The sequence below is a fragment of the Myodes glareolus genome, chromosome 16 (genome assembly GCF_982192425.1).
Source record: "Myodes glareolus chromosome 16, mMyoGla1.1, whole genome shotgun sequence".
NCBI lineage: Eukaryota > Metazoa > Chordata > Mammalia > Rodentia > Cricetidae > Myodes > Myodes glareolus.
The window spans coordinates 22,941,138-22,962,122 of NC_142041.1; the positions used below are offsets into that span (position 1 = coordinate 22,941,138).

The following is a 20,985-nucleotide window of genomic DNA, read 5'->3' on the forward strand; positions in this document are numbered from 1 at the left end:
CCTATGAGATTATGGAGGTCAATTACATTCGAACTTCCACAGTGTGTGAGTTCCACAGATGAGACCCGGAGTTTCTTGGTCCTCTGTCTTACCCCTTGTACTGCATTCTGAACTGGTCTCTATCACCTCCTTTAATGCTCAGAATACCATAGAAGGTAGATGCCAGTGTCTTCTTGTTAGAACAAGGAACTTGGTGCTCAGAGAGCATAGGTCTTGTCCCATGGACACAGTGGGCACATGGGGGCTAGTGCTTACCGGGGTCTTTCTGGAGGTTAGTTTTCCTTTTGTGTCAGTGGACTGTGTTCCAGCCTTTCCTCTGTTCTACAGTGGGCTCTGAGGAAAGTTCCTGTATCCTGTAAGTCTACTGTGTGATTCCTGGAGAGCGGCTTCAAGAGGAGAAAAATCCAGTTAATTCTTACTTCAGTATTTTCAGTGCCACTTAAAGATAATTTGGTCGTTGGCCTGTCAGTGCTGTGAGTCCAGTTGGCCTGTTTCATCAGGGAACTGCAAGCCAACTGGTACTGGCTTGGGCTTCTTCTTGGTACTGGCCTAAGTTGGCTTCTTTTTGCAGTGAGGCACTGTGGGTAGTCTGTGTCCTTCTTGGGTTCGCTGAACAGCACTAAAGAAGGCTTTAAGGTTTAACTACTTGAGAGTTTCTGATGTATTGTATCACTAATAAACAAATTAGAATTAACCGTTATAGGGCATCTATTTTTCTGGAACAGTGGTTTATCCAACTATCTTTTTGTTGTTGTTTTTTTTTCCTAAAAAATTTTTAATCTGAGTCCTTGTGTATTAGGGAACTATGAAATGCTATCAGAAACCTCCTTTGCATCGATTAAGATCATGGGTTTAGAGTGAAGTTTTTGGTTGTCTCCAGGAGTGGTTCTTGTATTCTTAGTACTTTATGCCTGATTTCCCACCTTTTCCCGCTAGAAGGGCACTAGAAGCCACAGTCATTGTCATTTCCTAATAATGGTTTCTGCTTATGGCTTATGACTACCAACTCTTAGCAGACCCCACCTTTCATAACCTGTGTTCTCCTCTTCCTTCTGGCACGAGTCCGTTTCCATCTCATCCTTAGCTTAAATTGTTTCCCTTCCCCGCATTAAATAACTACAGCTGGGTGGTGAGTTGCTAGGACACACAGACTGTCGTACGACTTGCCTGTCCATGAAAATCCTTAGTATGGTGAAACGGCCCTCCAGGGAGACCTCTGTGACACTTGAGAAGTGGCAGGTGTTCAGGTGTAGGTGGGGCATGGCCACAAGTGTGCTGCGTATGTCCCCTCCATGTGAGCCTGCCATTTTCACAGATACCATGCTGAGCTCTGCCCTCGGCAGGCTCTCTTCTCCGTGGGATCCTGGTTTCTTTCCTCAGAGACACAACACCAGACTTACCCTTACCACCCGGGAGCCAGGTGTTGGTGGCATTTCTTGGGTGCTTACTCAGGATCATCTAAGACAATCCTCGGCTTCCCACCTGGGGAAGCTGCCAGGCTAATGATGCCATTTGTCACTTGAAGGACCCAGCTTTGTGCCCGGATGAAAACACTGCCTGTAGTACATGCTAGGAAACAGCATAAGTCACTGCAGGCTTGAGGGAGGATTTGTAAACGCTGCTAACATTGCCTCGTAGGCTATATTTGTTCATAGGGAAGGAGACAGGCCTCTGCAACTCCAGGATGCCCTTTCTGACCTCTCTTGTGGCTGGTGATAGTTGCTCTCTCAAGTCATTCTTTTTTTTAGATTTATTTATTAATTTTTATTAAAAATTTCCACCTCCTCCCTTCCTCCCACTTCCCTCCCCTCCCCTCCCCCCACTTCTCCTCCTCCTCATTCTCCAGGCCAAAGAGCAGTCAGGGTTCCCTACCCTATCGGAAGTCCAAGGTCCTCCCCGTTCCCCCTAGGTCCAGGAAGGTGAGCATCCAAACAGACAAGGCTCCCACAAAGCCCATCCATGCAGTAGAATCAAAGCCCAGCGCCATTGTCCTTGGCTTCTCAGTCAGCCTCCACTGTCAGCCACATTCAGAGAGTCCGGTTTGATCACATGCTCCATCAGTCCCATTCCAACTGGCCTTGGTGATCTCCCATTAGATCTGTCCTACCGTCTCAGTGGGTGAACACACCCCTCGCGGTCCTGACTTCCTTGCTCGTGTTCTCCCTCCTTCTGCTCCTCATTAGGACCTTGGGAGCTCAGTCCAGTGCTCCAATGTGGGTCTCTGTCTCTATCTCCATCCATCACCAGATGAAGGTTCTAGGGTAATATGCAAGATATTCATTAGTGTGGCTATAGGAGAAGGCCAGTTCAGGCACCCTTTCCTCTGCTGTTCAAGGAACAAGCTGGGAACATCTCCTTGGACACCTGGGAGCCCCTCTAGAGTCAAGTCTCTTGCCAACCCTAAAATGGCTCCCTTAATTAAGATATATACTTCCCTGCTCCCACATCCACCCCTTCTTCATCTCAACCATCCCATTTCCTCAAGCTCTCCCCATCCTCCCCTTCTCCCTTCTCTCTCCCCATCTCCCCTTATCCTGACCTCACCCCACCCCCATGCTCCCAATCCCTGCCTGGCAATTTTGTCAACTTCCAATATACAGGAGGATAACTAAATGTTTTTCTTTAGGTTCACCTTCTTATTTAGCTTCTCTAAAATCACAAATTATAGGCTCAATGTCCTTTATTTATGGCTAGAATCCAATTATGAGTGAGTACATGCCATAGTCCTCTTTTTGGGTTGGGGTTACCTCACTCAGTAAAGTGTTTTCTATTTCCATCCCTTTGCATACAAAATTCAAGATGTCATTGTTTTTTACCACTGAGTAGAACTCTAAAGTGTATATGTGCCATATCTTCTTTATCCATTCTTCTGTTGAGGGGCACCTAGGTTGTTTCCAGGTTCTGGCTATTACAAATAATGCTGCTATGAACATAGTTGAACAAATGCTTTTGTAGTATGATTGGGCATCTCTTGGATATATTCCCAAGAGTGGAATTGCTGGGTCCTGAGGTAGGTTGACTCCCAGTTTCCTGAGAAACCGCCACACTGATTTCCAAAAAGGTTGCACAAGTTTGCATTCTTTCCAACAATGGATGAGTGTTCCCCTCACTCCACCTCCTCTCCAGCAAAGGCTCTCATTGGTGTTTTTGATTTTAGCCATTCTGACAGGTGTAAGATGGTATCTCAGAGTTGTTTTAATTTGTATTTCCCTGATTGCTAAGGAGGTTGAGCATGACCTTAAATGTCTTTTGGGCATTTGAACTTCTTCGGTTGAAAATTCTCTGTTCGGTTCAGTGCCCCATTTTTTAAATTGGGTTAATTAGCATTTTAAAGTCTAGTTTCTTGAGTTCTTTATATATTTTGGAGATCAGACCTTTGTCTGATGTGGGGTTGGTGAAGATCTTCTCCCAGTCAGTAGGTTGCCTTTTTGTCTTACTGACAGTGTCCTTTGCTTTACAGAAGCTTCTCAGTTTCAGGAGGTCCCATTTATTAATTGTTGCTCTTATTGTCTGTGCTACTGGGGTTCTACATAGAAAGAGGTCTCCTGTGCCCATGTGTTGTAGACTACTTCCTACTTTCTCTTCTATCAGATTCAGTGTGGTCAGATTAATATTGAGGTCTTTAATCCATTTGGACTTGAGTTTTGTGCATGGTGATAGAAATGGATCTACTTTCATTCTTCTATAGATTGACATCCAGTTATGCCAGCACCATTTGTTAAAGATGCTTTCTTTCTTCCATTGTATAATTTTAGCTCCTTTGTCGAAAATCAGGTGTTCATAGGTTGTGGATTAATATCTGGGTCTTCGATTCGATTCCATTGGTCAACATCCCTGTTTTTGTGCCAATACCAAGCTGTTTTCATTACTGTAGCTTTGTAATAGAGTTTGAAGTCAGGGATGGTAATGCCTCTGGAAGTACTTTTATTGTATAGGATTGTTTTGGCTATCCTGGTTTTTTGTGTTTTTTTTTTTCATATAAAGTTGATTATTGTTCTCTCAAGGTCTATGAAAAATTTTGTTGGGATTTTGATGGGGATTGCATTGAATCTATAAATTGCTTTCGGTAGAATTGCCATTTTTACTATATTGATTGTCCCAGACATTCACGTGATAAAGATCATTGCCTCTAGCTCCCAGACTCTAGCCAATAAGCCTCCCGGAAGCTCTGTCTGTTAGGATCCTGGAGGTTAGGTTAGCTGTCTAGCCTAACTCGTGACCCTTGGACGAGGAGCTCGAGCATAGTTTTAGACGTTAGAGGTGTCTGGTGAGAGGGCTGGAGCCACAACTCTCCTACGCATAGGGCTTCAAAGCCGTGACTGACATCTCTTTCCTCCTGCTTTATCTTCCAGTTAATGACCAGCCACAGCGTCACTGCTGCGCGCGCTGGCCACTTCCTCCAGGGCTCTCGAGCCACATGCACAGGTCGCTCTGGGTGCCAGCAGAGGTAACATGGCTTGTTGGCCTCAGTTAAGGTTGCTGCTGTGGAAGAACCTGACGTTCCGAAGACGACAAACAGTAAGCATGGGTTTCTCTGTGAGCTGCTTCTGTGCTTTCTCCACAGGGCCTGGACTGGGAGTTGGAGGAGGGAGGGTCTTCCCATGGTGGTTCTTGAATGAGTCTGGCACATGTGGGCACAGGACTGTGTGACTATGATGTGCTGCCATGGCTTAGCATGGTGGAAGGTGTTCAGTCAGACAGAACCATTAGCTTGGGTTTCTGTTGGTTCCTGGGCATGAGTTCGGACCTCTGCCACCTGGCAGATAATGACCCCCGATCACCCTATTGTTTCTGTTCACTGAAGTTCTGGTCGCTGCCTGGAGGCACCCACAAGCCTTGTGACTCCCAGTGTTTCTGTGAAGTGAGGTATTGAAGCTGCCTTTGCGATGTGCCTGGTGACCTCAGCATTAGTCTCGACTGCCTCCCTCAGCTGTGAAAGTAGCCCGGAAGATTAGAGTCACTGAGATTTGTCATTTCTATGGTGGTATCTAAGCCACACACTTCCCATGTGGGCCGCCATTACCTCACGGGTGAATGTCGTTTTTCCATGGAGGAATGTGAGGCTGTTGGGCAAGGCGAGCTCCCCAAAGCTTAGGTCAGCCTTCCCTGCAGTGCCTTTATCTCCCACCATTCTTTCCCCTAATCTTATCCAGCTCTCTGGACTTAGCTACCTGTCTCTGTAACTCACTTCTAAACCTGTTTCCTGTAGTGTGCTTGTCTTGGATCCCAAGCCTGCATCCCCACTTGAGTATCTTAAGGATGTCCAACCTGCCCGTAACCAAAATAATCTTCTGAAATTCAAAGGCCTATGGTGAAGAGAATTTATTCAGTGTTTTTCCAAGTAGACTATTCCGTGTTACTTGAAGACCTTTTTTTTTAAAAAAAAGAGAACAAACATACCAAGGTGTCCTTTTGTTTACTAATGTTTTTTTAATAAAGTGACTTAATTATGTAATTAAAAATCGATTTAAACCCTGATGAGAGAATCATAGTTCCCATATAGATTTACAAATCAAATGCAAACAAAATTGAAAACAATAACATTGCAATTCAAATTTATATCACCTTAAGTATGGTAAGAAAACCGGCTTTGTTTAGCTGAAATCCAAATTATGAGTTGCCATGTGAAATATGGGGATGGATGATGCAATGCTGCTCATCTTGAATTTGGCCAGTCTTTATTACTCTGTGCTAATAATTTAATTCCTCATCGTTGTTTTTGGGCAGCGTCTATTAATACTGTTTGGCTTCCCCATCAGCAGCCTGCCAACACAATCATCCAGTTACACACACTGATACAAACCCCAGCTTTGAAGGCTTGTGCCAGAACTTATACTGAAGTAGCTAAATCCAGATAGGTGTGCCAGGATGCTAAATCCAGATAGGTGTGCCAGGATTTGTTCAGACTATCGTTGAAGTGGAAACACAAAAAAATTCAAAATCTTCATGGAGAACCCAAGTATAATCCTTCAGATGCTCATGTGAAACCACACACATGCGTGTGTGTGTGCGTGTGTATACACACACATACACACACACTAGAGAGACTTCCAGTTTTAGAAAAGTTTTTGTTCAACTTTTCATGTTACAATGGGGAACTTGAGTCAAGGTCACAAGGGAGAGGCCCATGAGTAGAATCTATTTGTCTTTTCTTATTGGAAGTAATAATAGCAAAATTGAATGTACATGATTATATTAATATACTAAAAGAAGACAATTGGAAGGTGCTTCTGTGAGCTAGGCACGAAGTGTGCCTTTGAACTCCTGATCCTCCTGGGTCTGCCTCTGGAGTGCTGGGATTCCAGGTGTGCACCGCCATACTTTCAATGGTATCATTAAAAAAAATTCTCTGTCAAAACATCTTGCCATTTCTGACTTCCATCTTGCCTGACTCCTGCACCTCGCAGTTATTCCCCGGTCCTGACGGCCCTAAGTCTGTTACATTTGCTCTTATGCTTTGACCCCACAGTGCTGCCTTTCCTCTGTATGTCGGTTTCCTACCTGGTAGCGAATTGTCCCTGCCTTGATGTGCCTGTTATTGTTAGCAAGTCACAGAAAGAAACGTCACTTTACTAGTGAAAAGTGACTCTCGAGGGGAGACCTGTTCCAGACATCAGACTTGACATATATAGAGAGAAACTGAGGCACAAAGTGGGGGAAGAGCTCCTCAAGATCCATCAAGCGGAAGCCGATCTGGGGCCAGAGGCTGAGCCCTTCTTACTCCAGTTCTCAGTGACTGTTCTTCCCTCTTCCCTATCCTCTGCAGCTGCATAGCAGCGCCTAGTTTGGGGGAAGGAGACGTGGCAGGGGATGGGTTTCTGTGCCCAGGCAGGCAGGAGTCAGAAGCACACTGTCCAGGAACACAAGATGTGTGTCAGCTACCCTGAGCCTGTCTTCGCTGGAGTAGAGCTTGTTGCTTCTTGTTCCGTGCTGTTTATGCGTTTAAAAGGATTAGGTTTAGAGAGATCGGCAGGTTTAATCTGAGGCGATTTCAGGAAGAGTTCCTGCTAACATGAGAAGTACGGACACAGCCCTCCACAGATGGCCTTTGTAAGATACTACACTGCTGCCTACCAGCTTCTCTCAGTCATCACCCTTGCTAATTTCAAGAAAAGCAGGTGATTTCAAGTCACAAATACTTAATGAGCAGAGCAGGTGCCAAGATCTGGCTGGCCTCTTGTCCAGTGGAGGGAGCTGGGACTTGGATGGATGCAGAGTCAGCTCTGAAGGTAACACCAGAACCCATTTTCTGGTGTCCCGACAGGCTGGACCTTTTAAAGCAGGCTTTTGTTTAGCCTCAGCAATGACTGTATGTAGCTACTGTCTAGTCTCCCTGATTATGTTGTTTAGGGATAGGAACAGTGTGGGCCTTTGGTACCACTTTCTTACTCAGAGAGTTAGAACTAACTGTACTGCCCGTTATAAAGAGTCGACAGTTCGAAGCCCCTTGATAGCCACAATGTTTGAAAATTCATTGCATGTTCCCCTATTCCTGAGAGCATCCATACCCATGGGTCCGGGCCAGGGCAGAGCCTGGCCCTTATGACATGCATAAGAATTTGCCTGATGAGTGGTAAGTGTGGTTACTGGTCTGATGTTTGAAAGTCTTGGAGCATCCAGGAGGAATAGAAGGATGATGGGAAGGCCTGGAGCTGAGCAATGAACCCCAGTGCAATCCCAGCTAAAGGCAGCTTTGGCCTTGTGTCTCTGTTTGCAGATGACTGCTGTGGACCCCTTTCCGTCCTTGCATTGTGCACACTCATGGGGACCGTCCACCAGAGTTAGCTTTCCAGTGTTTCTATTGGGCAAAGAATTGGATTGAGTTGCAAAAGGGTACAAAGCTCAGTTTGGGTCCAAAGTGCCAGTCAGCTTGTGTGGGCAGCAGTTATTCTGTGCAAACAGGGACAGGAAGGGGGGTGGACCTCAGGCTCTTCCTCTGGCTTTGTGCTTGATCCAGAGGCCAAGGTTTTCCTGAAACAGGGAGCAAAGTGAAGTGGCCAAATGTACTTTTTTGCCTTTAAGAGAAACAGCATATTCTAACTTTTCAATCAATTAAAGTACTACTATTGGACAGTCTCCTGAGAAAGGGAATAAACAGGAAAACAATTAGAACTCTTCTTTCCTGCACCGCTCTTAGAGAAGGTCCCAGAGTGTGTGTGAGCTTCATTTCCCTTTCCTGTTTCCTGTGCCAAGGACATTTCTTCTCTGCCTTTAGTCCTGGCTCAGGAACCGTGGTCATGGTTCTGATCCTAGCTTGGACAGCCCCGTGCCTCAGTGGCTTCTCCAGAGCTTTGGTTTTCTGTTCCATAGATGGTGTAAACTAGAACAAGTTGTTACTCATTGTTTTGCTTAGACAAGTGTTTGCTGAGCATCCGTTGCTGCTGGGATATGCAGTGATAAACTAGACAGGCTCTATCTATATGTGGCCGCATGGAGGCTAGAGTTTATCGAGGGAAGAGGACGTGACACGTACCAGCACGCAACTGAAAATATCATTACAGCATCCGTGTCAGGAGTCAAGTGGTGGCCCTACTGTACTCAGGTGGGAGTACCTGCCATTTGGAATGCAAGGTCATGCTCGGAGCTCCAGGGCCTGCCATTGACAATGCGAGGTCATGCTTAGAGCTCCAGAACAGAAGCAGTGCTGTTAGCAGGCAAAGATCTAGGGTTCAGACCTCAGATGCCCTTTATCCTGGACCGAGAGACTGGGCGGGAAAGCGTTTCTGGCTTCAGGAGCCAAACGAAGCCAGGGCACTGGCTGACTGAAGGGGGACTTGGCTGGAGATGAGTTGGGATAGACAGGGCCCAACCGTAGAGCCAAGGAACGACAGTTGAGTGTAAGTTTACAGCCGAAAGGAGCCCCTCAGGTGGGCACGGCAAGCCTCGTAGGGCTCCTCTTCTGGATCCTGATTTTGAGGTAACCTGAGTGGTGGGAACACCAGAGGGCATTTGCACGGACACCAACTGATGAGCTGTGTTTCTTTGCTTGGCATTGCTTAGTATACCTGTTCTCATATTTGTTAATAATCCTTATGGTGATGAGTTCGGATGTGTAAGTTTCACTTGATAGCTTTGAAAGTACTTTCCTACCTATTGTGCCTCCATTTTCACAATAATTCTGTGAAATCTGCTTCCCAGATGAAGAAAGTATCACTGGGAAGTTAGTAAGAGGGGTTTCGGACGTTCTGGTTGTCAGTCGGTCTGTCATGGAATGATGCCATGATATCCCAGAGAGCTGTGTGTTAAGTTAGCAGTGAAGGGCTGTACGCTCTGACCCTATTGACAACACTTAGAGCTTGCTGTTTCAAAGGAATTTCTTGGAGGATGTTATGCATATAGCCTTTTCTTACCTTTGTGTTATTTCTTAGGACGGGATCTCAGGACGGGATCTCAGGAGTAGAAGTACAGGGCCGAAGCGCAATGGTCCTTGCAGTATCCTTCCAAAGGATGGACCAGTTTTAGCAGTCGAGATGAGGGTTCTGAGGGTTTTTCATCAGGCGTAAGGGTTTCAGGGAGTAAGCTTGGTTTTAAATTGCCCTTCTCTCTGTCTTTGAAGCGATTTGATTTTTAAGATTTTACTTGAGTTTCTGTATTTTTGTGTCACACCATGGTTTACACACTTTGTTAGACCGTTATTCCTTTCCTACTTTGGGCGGGGGGAACACTTACAAAACCTTATCCATGTAGGGGAATATTCTGGAGTCTTCCGTTTAGTTACGTGACAAGTGTTTGTCACGGTCTAACTTTTCTCACTGCTGAGTAATCCCTCAAATACCTGACGAGAAGCGAATGGGGAAGGGAGGGTTTATTTTGGCTCACAGTGTGAGGAGGCAGCCAGTCACAGCAGGGACAGTATCCTAGTGAGAGATGGCTGGTCACATTCCATCTGCCCCGAGGAGCTGCAAGAGATGAATGTCTCTTTCCTTGTTTATTCACTGAGAAACTGCTGCCCACATTTAGAGTGGGTCTCTTCCTTGCTCAGTTAAAACTTTCAGAAATATCCTCTCAGGTACACTCAAAGGTGTGCCTCATTAATTTCCCTTGTGTTTCTAATCCTGTCAGGCTGGTGGTGGGTAGTAACCACAGAGTTAGCCTGGGATTAACAGAGTCTGCAGCCCCCTTCCTTCATGAGCAGTCTCCTGTCTGGGGGAACCTGCTGCCCTGCCTTCCTTCTTAGCTTTTGAAAAATATTTTTTGGTGTATTCAACTCTTTTTTTCCTCTCTCTTCTTCTAGCTTACCACACAATGAAGTTCCCCAAAGTCCCCTAATCATTAAGTAAAATTGTGTTACATCTCTAAATTAGCCTGGTTAACATGAATACTACAAAGTGTTCTGATCAAGAAGCATGGCTTACCTATTATTAATATGAATCCCCTAAAGGTGTATGGTTTTCTTCGGTGGAAGAATTATGTATTTGGCCTTAAATTTATATATATGTTTTAAAAACATTTTGGAGATTTATTTATTTTATACACGTTTTGCCTTCATTGTATGTGTGTGCCTCATGGAGTTCAGGAAAGGGTGCCGCATTCCCTGGAAGTGGAATTAGGGATGGTCGTGGGCCGCATGTGGGTGCGGGAAACAGAATCTAGGTCCTCTTCTGCAAGAGCATTGAGTGCTCTTAACTGCCGAGCCGCCGCTCCAGCCCCAGATAGTACTATTTATTATTTACTTATTTTTGTTGATTTATTTAGAGGCTAGGTCTTACTGTGTACCTCTGGCTGTCATGGACCATGTCTACATGACCAGGCTGTCCTCAAAGTCAAAGAGATCCACCTGCCTCTGCCTTCCAGAGTGCTAGAATTGCAGGAGTGTGATACCACACCTGCCATTATCTAAGTGTTGTTTTTTTAAATGTATGTTCTTACTGTCAATATATATATATATATATTTAATTTCACTCCACATCATTACAGGAGCGTACAGCACTGCTATTAGAAGTCTTTCCCCTGGGTCGGATTCATTTACCACATTTTCAACTCATTTTGGTTAATTCTGCCTTGTTTCCTAGATTAGTGACCATGCTGGGGACAGAAAGCGTGTTTTCCTCAGGCCAGATCTTACTCCATTGACTGACTGACTCTGTCTCTGTCTCTGTCTCTGTCTCTGTCTCTCTCTCTCTCTATGTGTGTGTGTGTGTGTGTGTGTGTGTGTGTGTGAGAGAGAGAGAGAGAGAGAGAGAGAGAGTGAGTGTGAGAGTGCAAGCGCCCTGGAACCACCCCATCCTTATGTTAATTAGGATCAATCTTGAATGCAAGAGCACCATTGCTGTATCCATAGGCTGGGCAGTCAAATGCACTTGTGGCCAGGGTGCATTAGCCTCTGCAACCAAGAACAAAAGTTAGACGTGAAAACCCAAGTGGACAGTGAACATCTGTGGTGAACGCAGTCTGGCACAGCCCTAAACGAAAATGCAGAAATGTTTGGTGCTGATGGAACGTCCCGACAGCAGCCCCGCTGACCTAGGCTGTATGCTGTGACTTTACAGGCAGCAGTATCTGTCCTTTACAACTGCGGACAGAGCCCTTCCTGGGACACGTGGTTGGCACCATCCTGGATGTGCCTGTGCTGCTGGGATCGAGAGGCAAAGGGCAGGGGTGCTGCTTAACCGCAGCATAGTTGGTAGGAAGACATCCCATCACAAGTATCTGCCCCAAGGCCTGAGTATTGTTGTAGAGAAATCCTACTGCAGAGGTGCCTGCTCCTCATCCCCAGGCCAGAGATGGGGAGTTAGGAGAAGGGAGGACAGAGTGTGCTGTGGGATTCCTAGGGCGGCCGCGACTGAGGAGAAGCACTCCTCGAGAAGAACGTTCCCCACCATTGTCACTCTGTGGAGGGAAGGTGCGCAGTGGGTGTTCCCACGGAAGAGTTTGAAGAGCTTTCTATAGGAGCTCCTGATGGGACAAGCACCGTGTCTTTCCTAAGCCGTTTTATGCCAGTGTTTCTCTTAGGGTGAATGGCATGGTTAGAGGTGGAGGAGAAAGCTGACTTTGATGAATCGCATTCCTGAGGAAGTCAAGTTCAGTTTCTAGAGGGAGGTCCTCCTTTTTTTTTTTTCTGGATTATTTGTTCTTTTGACAACCAGTTTCTTGAGTTCGTTTTATGTTTTGGAGATCAGACCTCTGTCTGATGTGGGGTTAATGAAGATCTTTTCCCATTCTGTAGGCTGTTATTTTGTCTTGTTGACCATGTCTTTTGCTTCACAGAAGCTTTTGAGTTTCAGGAGGTCTCATTTTTTAATTGTTTCTCTAGTGTCTGTGCTACCGGGGTTATATTTAGGAAGTGGTCTCCTGTGCCAGTGCGTTCAAGTGTTCAGTACACACTTTGAAAGACCAGTAATCTACAGGTTCTACATGGTGGGGGAAAGAGGCTACAGGAAATTCATGTGTATAGTGGCTAAGGGAAGTAGTCCTTAAGTTAGATTAGATTTGGATCTAAGCTTTTTCCTATACCAGTATTCATAGACAATTTATTAATCAGCCCAGTTTCTTCATATGTAAAGTGTGTAATAATAGTAATAGTACTAATTTGGTTGTCTGACTTTGAAATATACATATGAAATGTAATATATATATATGTGTGTGTGTGTATGTATATATATATATATATATATATATATATATATATATATAAATTTAGTTGAGTGTTGGTTATCATAATTGTCATGGTCTGTTTCCTTCATACCCTAGTCTGGTTGCACACTTTGGCTTCCCCTCCTGAAAATGATGTATAAGATTTTCTTTGTGTGCTGTGCTGCTAGAACTGTGGGTACCGACCTCAGCAACAATCCATTCGTTCTTTCAGCTGTCCAACCTAACCTGAGCACCTGCCTCTTTGTAGATTCTAAGCGTGGGACTGCAGAGGTGTCCAGAATCACAAGGCTTGCTTTCTTGGGTCAGTTCAGTGCCCTGCGGGGCTAACCCATGCTAAGCTCCACCTAAGGGCCTATGACGTTTGTTAGGTCTGTGTCTCCAGCACAGCTCTGATGAAGGCAGCCTGGCAGGTACTGCATAGATCCAGGAAGAAAGATTTCTGTTCCAGCAGCTCGTAATTTGTCTGAACCTCTGTTCTTCACTTATAAAATAGAATCATTGCAGCCTGTACGATAGGGTCACTGTGAACTATGAGCTCTGTTACCCATCTACACGGCGTGGGGTCATCTTGTGTCTGTGGGCCCTGTAAACATTTTAAGTTCATGCTGCATAGGGAGGTGTGTTGTTTCCTACTGGAGATGGCCTGCCAGGTCAAATAGAGTTTCATGTGACTCTAAAATCAAGTACAACTGGCCTCTGATCTCATTTCTGCTGCTGACTGCTTTCTTGGCTCGCTCTTCCGCAGGCAGTAGGCTTTTCAGTGTAAAATGGAAACAGTCAGGGTGCCAAGCCCTCAGTGATGTGCCGAGGATTAAGGAAGTGATAGGCGCCTAGTACATATTGGGCTGACCATAAACGGTAGCTGTTATTTATGCTGCAAGTTGAAATAGCGGCTCCAGAGCCTCAAGATAAACGACTGCTTGTTTACATTCTGTTTAGATGTTCAGGGTTCATGATTCTTCCTTAATTCATTTACCGTCCTGCCATTTTTAGAAGCTTTATTTCTGTGTTTGCTAAGTAATATGTGTGAGTGGTTTTATACTCCACTGCAGTGGAGGCTGCAGGCTTAGATTGCATAGAGTTCTGTGTCCTGTGTTCTTGGTTAGCAATATCTGTGTTTTATGAGCATTGCTATAATGACCAAGTAATATATTGCCACTCGATGGACCTTAATGCAATCATTTCCTCTTTGCTGTACCATTAAGTTATTTATTTACCATATTTTTAGTCGGAGCATTTCAGTGAATGAATATATTCATGTATGCAGCTTCTGGGTTTTTTTTTCCTTTCTTTTCTTCACTTTGCTTCTTCGGATGAATTCCCAGGAATATTGCTTGGTCAAAGGGGATAAACATGCCTTTTGAATGCCTATTGCCAAACTGCTTTCCCAGAGAGATGAGCTGAGTTTTGTGCCCATCTTCCTGATTTTATAAAATTCAGTTCATTCTCTTACCCCATAAACGCTTACCATATTTAGCCCTAACCATGTTGCAGACATACTGAGAAGACGGTAACAGAGGAGAGAAGTGCATGCGTAAATACGTTTGTGCTGTGCCCACTGCTGTTAGGACATAGAATACTGGGGCCTCAGAGGAAGGGCTCCAGTCTCACTGGTACAGAAGTCATTTTCTGTGTCCAGGGAATCCAGGCTCTGGGAGAAAGCCGTGTCCCCGCCTCCCTGAGTCCCAGCTTATCGAGGTATAGTTGGCAAATAGACCTTGTGCAATGTGATGATTTGCTATCCAAAAGAGAAAAGGACCCGATGCCATTTTCAAACTTAAAGGCTTTGTCGCTTTTGTGGGGATTATTTACAGGCATCTTTAGTCAGATGAGTCCTTGCTCTTAGGGACCCGTTTCCAGCATGGTTCTCCCAGAGAACCATGGTTCTTTGTGGCTTTTACCCTTCTCTGTCCTGAGGCGCTGTTGGTGTGAACTGCTCTTTAGAGTTTGTTGGTAGCAGGGCCTTGTTAGGAAACGTTAGAAGAACATGGGAGAACGCTAAAATCGAATGGTTTTATCCTAGAACATTCGCAGCTTCCATCTTGTTTCAGTTCCGTCCTGAAGATCAAAAAAATGAGCTTGGTATGAAGAAGCCATGCCAAAGTTCTTAGAAAATTAAAAGGTACTTATTTAAACTAGGAAAAGCAAACAACAAGGTAGAAAACCAAAGTCCCCCAATGCTCCAAAGTTCCAGTCATCCCGAGACAGCTTGCTTCTCATAGAAAGGGCTGTCAAGGGGCCCTGACAAACCGTAGTGTAAGCAAATGCATTCTACAATGAGGAATACTCCCAGTGAGATCATAAGGGTGCAGCGTGGAAGCCGGTGATGGAAACAGGTCATCTCCAGGACTTGGGGAGGTGTGACTGAGGACCTGTGCGAGTTTCTGGGGTGTGGGCACAAGAGAGGGGCTTCCTAGCTTCGGCTGCACATGTAATGGTTGAGTCCTGAAGACTACACAGAAGGGAGTCTGAAGAAGCAGGCAGGAATCATTTTTATGCTTTAAAGGAGACATAGGTATAGAATGGGATGTTACAGGGTGGTGTTCAATAGTAGCTCAGAGACTGAGGGAGAGCCGTGCAGCTAAGTCAGTCGATTGCTGAATTTCTCTGTGGGTTTCTCAGAGCCAGTAGCAGTTGGCTCCCCTGTTACCTTTTGTAAAATTCACACGATTGTGTCTTATTTTCGGTTCAGTGTCAGCTGTTACTGGAAGTGGCCTGGCCTCTCTTCATCTTCCTGATCCTGATCTCCGTCCGCCTGAGCTACCCGCCCTATGAACAACATGAGTGTGAGTATCTGTGGGCCATGCTGGAGACTTGGTGATGGCTGGCGAAATGTGGAACCATTCCCCAAGGTGCCATCTTCAGGAAAAACACCACAAATGGCTCGGGACAGAAAATCTAGGCTTTGTCTATATGTTTTTTGTTAGGGCATGAACTCTGGAGATATTTGTAGTCTTAGTGAATGATGACGGCGGCAAGAATAATAATAGCTAACATCTGTTTCACACATTTTTAAAGCATGATAATAAAATAACCTTAGTAAGAGTTCAGAAAGCTATGATTAAGAATCACCCTTAAGGCAGCGAGTCAGATGCTGGTTTCCAGTGCCTGGTGGTCCTTGTGTTCACATTGTCTAGTAATCACATGGTTGAAAATATCCTGGGATATAGACTGGAACACATACCTTCTAAAGATTTAATAATTTTTTTAAAGAAATATGCCTATGTGTCTTTGTGTGGGTGTGTGCATGAACGCAGGTGTCTGAGGAAGCTGGAGGTGTCACAGCCCCTAGAGCTGGAGATGGAAGCACTTGTGAGCCATCCGATGTGAGTTCTGGGAACCCCACCCAGGTCCTCTGCAAGAGCACTTTGTGGTCCTAACCACTGAGCCACCTCTCCAGCTTCGAGAGCTTACACTGCCTTTGTGTGTGGCATCTCAGTTTGATTCAAATGATTATATTTCATCTGACTCCCAACAGTTTTGTATAATAGACTTTATATCATCCGCTTGGTAACTCAGTGGGGAGTCACACACCTATAAAGACTTGACCGAAGTTATCTATCTAGTAGAGATGGGTTAGAATTCAGGTCACCTGGCTCTTACTCGTATGTTCCGATGGCAGCCTCGACAGTGAGCATTGAAATACAGTAATGACTAGACACATGGTTACCTGGGTGTGACTCCTGGCTTCTGCATGGTGTGTCACCATGAACAAGTGACTTCTTTATAAAGAGAACAGTGACACCAACAGCTCTTGCATTGGTGTTGCCAGAGTTACCATTTTACCATCCCACCGTGCTTGGTGGATGGATGGAGCAACACTCTAGAGAGTCCCGAATCTGAACAATATGCATTTGTGTAGGGGTTTCGGCTGGACCAAAGGCTTTCCGACCCATGCGCTCTTCTTACCAACAGTCCTGCAGGCTTACCAGAGTCTGTTCTTCCAAGACAGCACTAAGCCCACAGCTACTATTCAGTTGGGTTTCTTGGTCTCGTCCCATCTCTTCCACAGCCTGTAGATGCACGCACTTTCATACTAGTTTGCTAATAGACATTCTGTATATTCAGGTTCTAACCGCGTACCTCAAGTACTCTGGACATTACTTTCTGATTTCGTTAGTTAGAACAGCAGAGTAGAAAGCAGAGGTGAAACTTGCAGATATGTCTGCACTCTGGAATAATGTACTAGTGTGAAACTCTTCCCTGTAAGTCTTTGTGGGTCAGGTCAGAGTCATCAGGGTCCTAATATCTCCTTTGGCTCTTTGGTGTCCGTTACGTTATTTGACTGACATCCTGGACACCCAAGTCTCATCCTCATCTTGTTTCTATTTGCACGTAAGGTGAGGTACAGCATGCGAGGAAGGGTCTTGTCTAAAGGACGGGTGAAAATGCCTTCCCCATCTCTGCCCTGCCCCTAGCACCATTATCTCTGCAAGCTGAAAGAGGCAAATCCTGTGGTCCTTGGAGTATTTGGTTGGGTTACGTAAATCTCCACTGAATGAGGTGCAGCAGCTCATTAGGCAAGGGGCCTTGTTTGGTTTTCCTTGAACTGTTAACAGGGAGATAAAGAGATTAACTGAGCAAATGTTCAACAGGCCAGAGTCCCTACAGAGACTGGCCTTAGGGATCAGACCTCGTCACATCCTTCCATATTGCCTCTTTAAAAAGATTAAACATCCTTCCATATTGCCTCTTTAAAAAGATTAAAAAAGTTCCCAGTATGTGTTGGCCTTGGTCTACTTCTGGGGAGTCTCTATTAGCATATTTACATGAAAGCAGAAGATGAAGAGAAACTGTCTTTGGAGGAAGGCGGGAGCTGGGAGATGGACAGAGTGTTCTGTGTGACAGCAGCAAAGGGAGTTCTGCTGTAGGCACACCACGGTGGCTCAGAGGTGCCAATCGGGCCATTCGTGAGCTTTTACCTTTCTCTGGGCGCTCTGTAAAAGGGCTCTGCCTTCTAAGTCAGCCTGGGCTACAGGATAAAAGCTTGTCTCATAAAACCAAAAATGAAACCACAAGATGCTTTGCCAGCGAGAGCTCATGTAACACCCCTTGCGGGTTGACCAGTGTTTCACAGGTGAGAAAGCAAGGCTTGGAGATCGGCTGAACTGTGCCTCGCGCATGGCATGGCGGGGACTGGGTGTCAAGCTCAGTTGGTTTGACTCCAGAGTCTATAACGATACATGCTAGTCACCACCTGAAGTCATGGTTCTTAATGCCTGCCAAGTCTTCAGATAACTCTGAGAATATGGTGAGAGCCAGAGCCAAGATCTTTTTGTCCCAACACGAACAGGCTTCTGGATTAAGAACCCCTGACCACCCACATTTATCTTGATTCCTATAAGCAGCACTTGAAGATCCCTGCCGAAAACTTACCCGCGTCTCTGCAGACTCTGACCTCACCCAGACATGCCTAGTCATTATTTAACTACCAAAGGTAGGAAAGAGAAGCTGACGGGGACCTGGTAGGTGGGACCTCCTTTTATTGATGACTGGCAGAACAGTATCAAAACAGTTTCCCAGCTGAGTTTGATCCCAAGGGAGCATGCGTGTGAGGAGCCGCTGCTCTGGGGGAACTTTTGGGCTGGCAGAGGAAGTGAAACTGGCAGATGTTTGGCAGATGAAGGCAAGCGAGCACAAGGGAGGACCGAGAAAAGTAAGGCGGTGATGATGGAGGGTGCAGCTGCAGGGTGAGGTGATGATGATGAAGGCTGCAGCTGCAGGGTGAGGTGATGATGATGATGATGAAGGCTGCAGCTGCAGGGTGAGGTGATGATGATGAAGGCTGCAGCTGCAGGGTGAGGCGATGATGATGATGATGATGAAAGCTGCAGCTGGGAGGATGAGGCGATGATGATGATGATGATGAAGATGAAGGCTGCAGCTGGAGGGTGAGGCAATGATGATGATGATGATGATGAAGATGAAGGCTGCAGCTGGAGGGTGAGGCAATGATGATGATGATGAAGATGAAGATGAAGGCTGCAGCTGGAGGGTGAGGTGATGATGATGATGATGATGATGAAGGCTGCAGCTACAGGGTGAGGTGATGAGATGATGATGATGAAGATGAAGGCTGCAGCTGGAGGGTGAGGTGATGATGATGATGATGATGAAGGCTGCAGCTACAGGGTGAGGTGATGAGATGATGTGATGATGAAGGCTGCAGCTGGGAAGATGAGGTGATGATGATGATGAAGATGAAGATGAAGGCTGCAGCTGGAGGGTGAGGCGATGATGATGATGATGATGATGAAGGCTGCAGCTGCAGGGTGAGGATGATGATGATGATGATGATGAAGGCTGCAGCTGCAGGGTGAGGATGATGATGAAGGCTGCAGCTGGAAGGAGGAGGCTTGAGCTGGGCTCATGGTGATGAAGCGTCTACCCCCAGCCATGTGCGAGTCTGAGTTCTTCATCGGCTGCGGTGTGAGGGAACTGCATTAAGTCACTGCCAGGGTCCTTCTGTGTCTCTTAGAGATGAGGCTGGCGGTGGCGAGTCAGTCACTGGGGACCAAGCACTTGCTGCTTGCCAAGCACTTTGTGTCCCTGGTCTGATGTCCCCATGGATTCTTTTCCCAAGGTTTGTGTCATGAGTTCCAGTCTACAGATGGTGCCAAATAGAACCATTGTCACCATTGTGTGGTGTCCGGGTCTTAACTCGGGGCCAGTCACTTTGGAGGAGGCGGGTCTTCTGGGACATGGTGAATGAGACAGATGTGAGAAGGGCTGTGTCAAAATCACTTCAAAGAACTAATGTTTTCTCTGTGTTTTCTTCTTGATTTCAACAGGCCACTTCCCGAATAAAGCCATGCCTTCTGCAGGAACCCTTCCGTGGGTACAGGGGATTATCTGCAATGCCAACAACCCTTGCTTCCGTTATCCGACTCCTGGTGAAGCTCCCGGTGTTGTTGGAAACTTTAACAAGTCCATGTAAGTCACAGATCAGGTGTTCTTACCCAGACTTGTCAGTTAATCCTTATCCTTTCCTGCTTGAAGAGGGTTTGCTTGAGAAGTCTGCAGAATGAATGAAGGGGAGAATTGCCCCAGGATTTAAGATTATGGGATTTAAGAGCCATAGCGATTATGTGACCCAGAGCTATCAGAGTCGATGTCTCTGGGAGACAGAGCAAGCTCATTCCATCTAATCCACTCACTCCAGGTATTTACTGGACCCTGACATGGCTGATTCTAGGAGCCTGGGCCACGCGTTGGAAGGGTCTGGATTCCCCAGCAGCTTAGAGCCCAGGCTAGGAGTGGTCTGTCCTCAACTCTCAGGTCGCTGCTCTGATGTCTGGGATGACTATAGTGTCATTGCTGTTGACAGATATTTCTCTCCCTGAGTGGGAACTGCCTGAAAGCATGATGCTGCATCCTTAATGTCTGTGTTTTGGGCTCAAATAAATGCTGTGTGGGATAAGCATGTGCCAAACAAGATGGTGAAGCTCCCCGAAATGTGCAGAGTCTCAGAATTAGAATGGATCAGGGACCATAGGAGGTGCTGCAGGAGACGGGGCTATAGTTGGTCCAGGCAGGGTCATATTTATAATGTTCATGTGTAGGTGGTGGACCTTTTGTGAGTACTTTCAGATATAACAAAAATATTATAATTTATTGGCATGTAGATGTGTGTAATCAAGGGTAAATCCACTGCTGTATATACATCCCTGTTATATTTATTTGGAATTTATATTTGTAATCCAGGAAAATATTTTCATGAATCATTAAACATACTTTGGGCTATAGGCACTAGGTTTATTATGGACAGTAGATAGCCTTTGTGTGTGTTTGTGTGTGTGTGTGTGTGTGTATGTGTGTGTGTGTGTGTGTGCATGCACTGGCCTTGATGGGAGAACTGGGCCTAGATACATGGGTGTACACTTGAGGCTGGAATGATTACTAGGTAAAAGGGGAAGCTAGGTTGGGGAGAGAGGCAGTTGGCCTAACCAGGTATTTTTGATGGTTTTTGTTCCCTTTTTAGTGTGTCTCGCCTATTCTCAGATGCGCAGAGGCTTCTTTTATACAGCCAAAAAGACACCAGCATTAAGGACATGCACAAGGTCCTGAGAACATTACGGCAGATCAAGCATTCCAGCTCAAGTAAGCAAAATCCTCCTGTTCATGCGTCCGGAAGTGGACATTTCCCTGCCCGTGTGGCCTGGGTTTGTACTCAGGCTTGCCGTAGAGCGGGCTTCTTCCTCAGTGGCTGTGCACTTGGTCTTCTCTGAAGGAAGCCTTGGCAACAAAACTAGAAAAGCTAGTTGCTACAGACAGTGATTCTGGGGACAGCGATCCCAGACAGGAAGGGCACAGGCTTGCCATTAAGGCCTCCAGGAACACAGATTACTGCCAGGGGCATTTTTGAGTTGTCTATAGGATTTCCGTGGATAG

The 20,985-nt window shown here is 45.8% G+C and overlaps 1 protein-coding gene across 2 annotated transcripts in view; it reads left to right on the forward strand.

Annotated features, from left to right (window-relative positions):
* The window catches only part of Abca1 (ATP binding cassette subfamily A member 1), a 117,878-nt gene that overhangs the window by 13,048 nt on the left and 83,845 nt on the right, over positions 1-20,985 (forward strand). For both annotated transcript variants that reach the window (XM_048420688.3, XM_048420689.3), the window contains exons 2-5: positions 4,353-4,518; positions 15,287-15,380; positions 19,386-19,527; positions 20,576-20,694. In XM_048420688.3, the coding sequence (XP_048276645.3) occupies positions 4,453-4,518; positions 15,287-15,380; positions 19,386-19,527; positions 20,576-20,694 (421 nt within the window). In that variant the 5' untranslated portion in view covers positions 4,353-4,452. The remainder of the gene's footprint in view (positions 1-4,352; positions 4,519-15,286; positions 15,381-19,385; positions 19,528-20,575; positions 20,695-20,985) is intronic.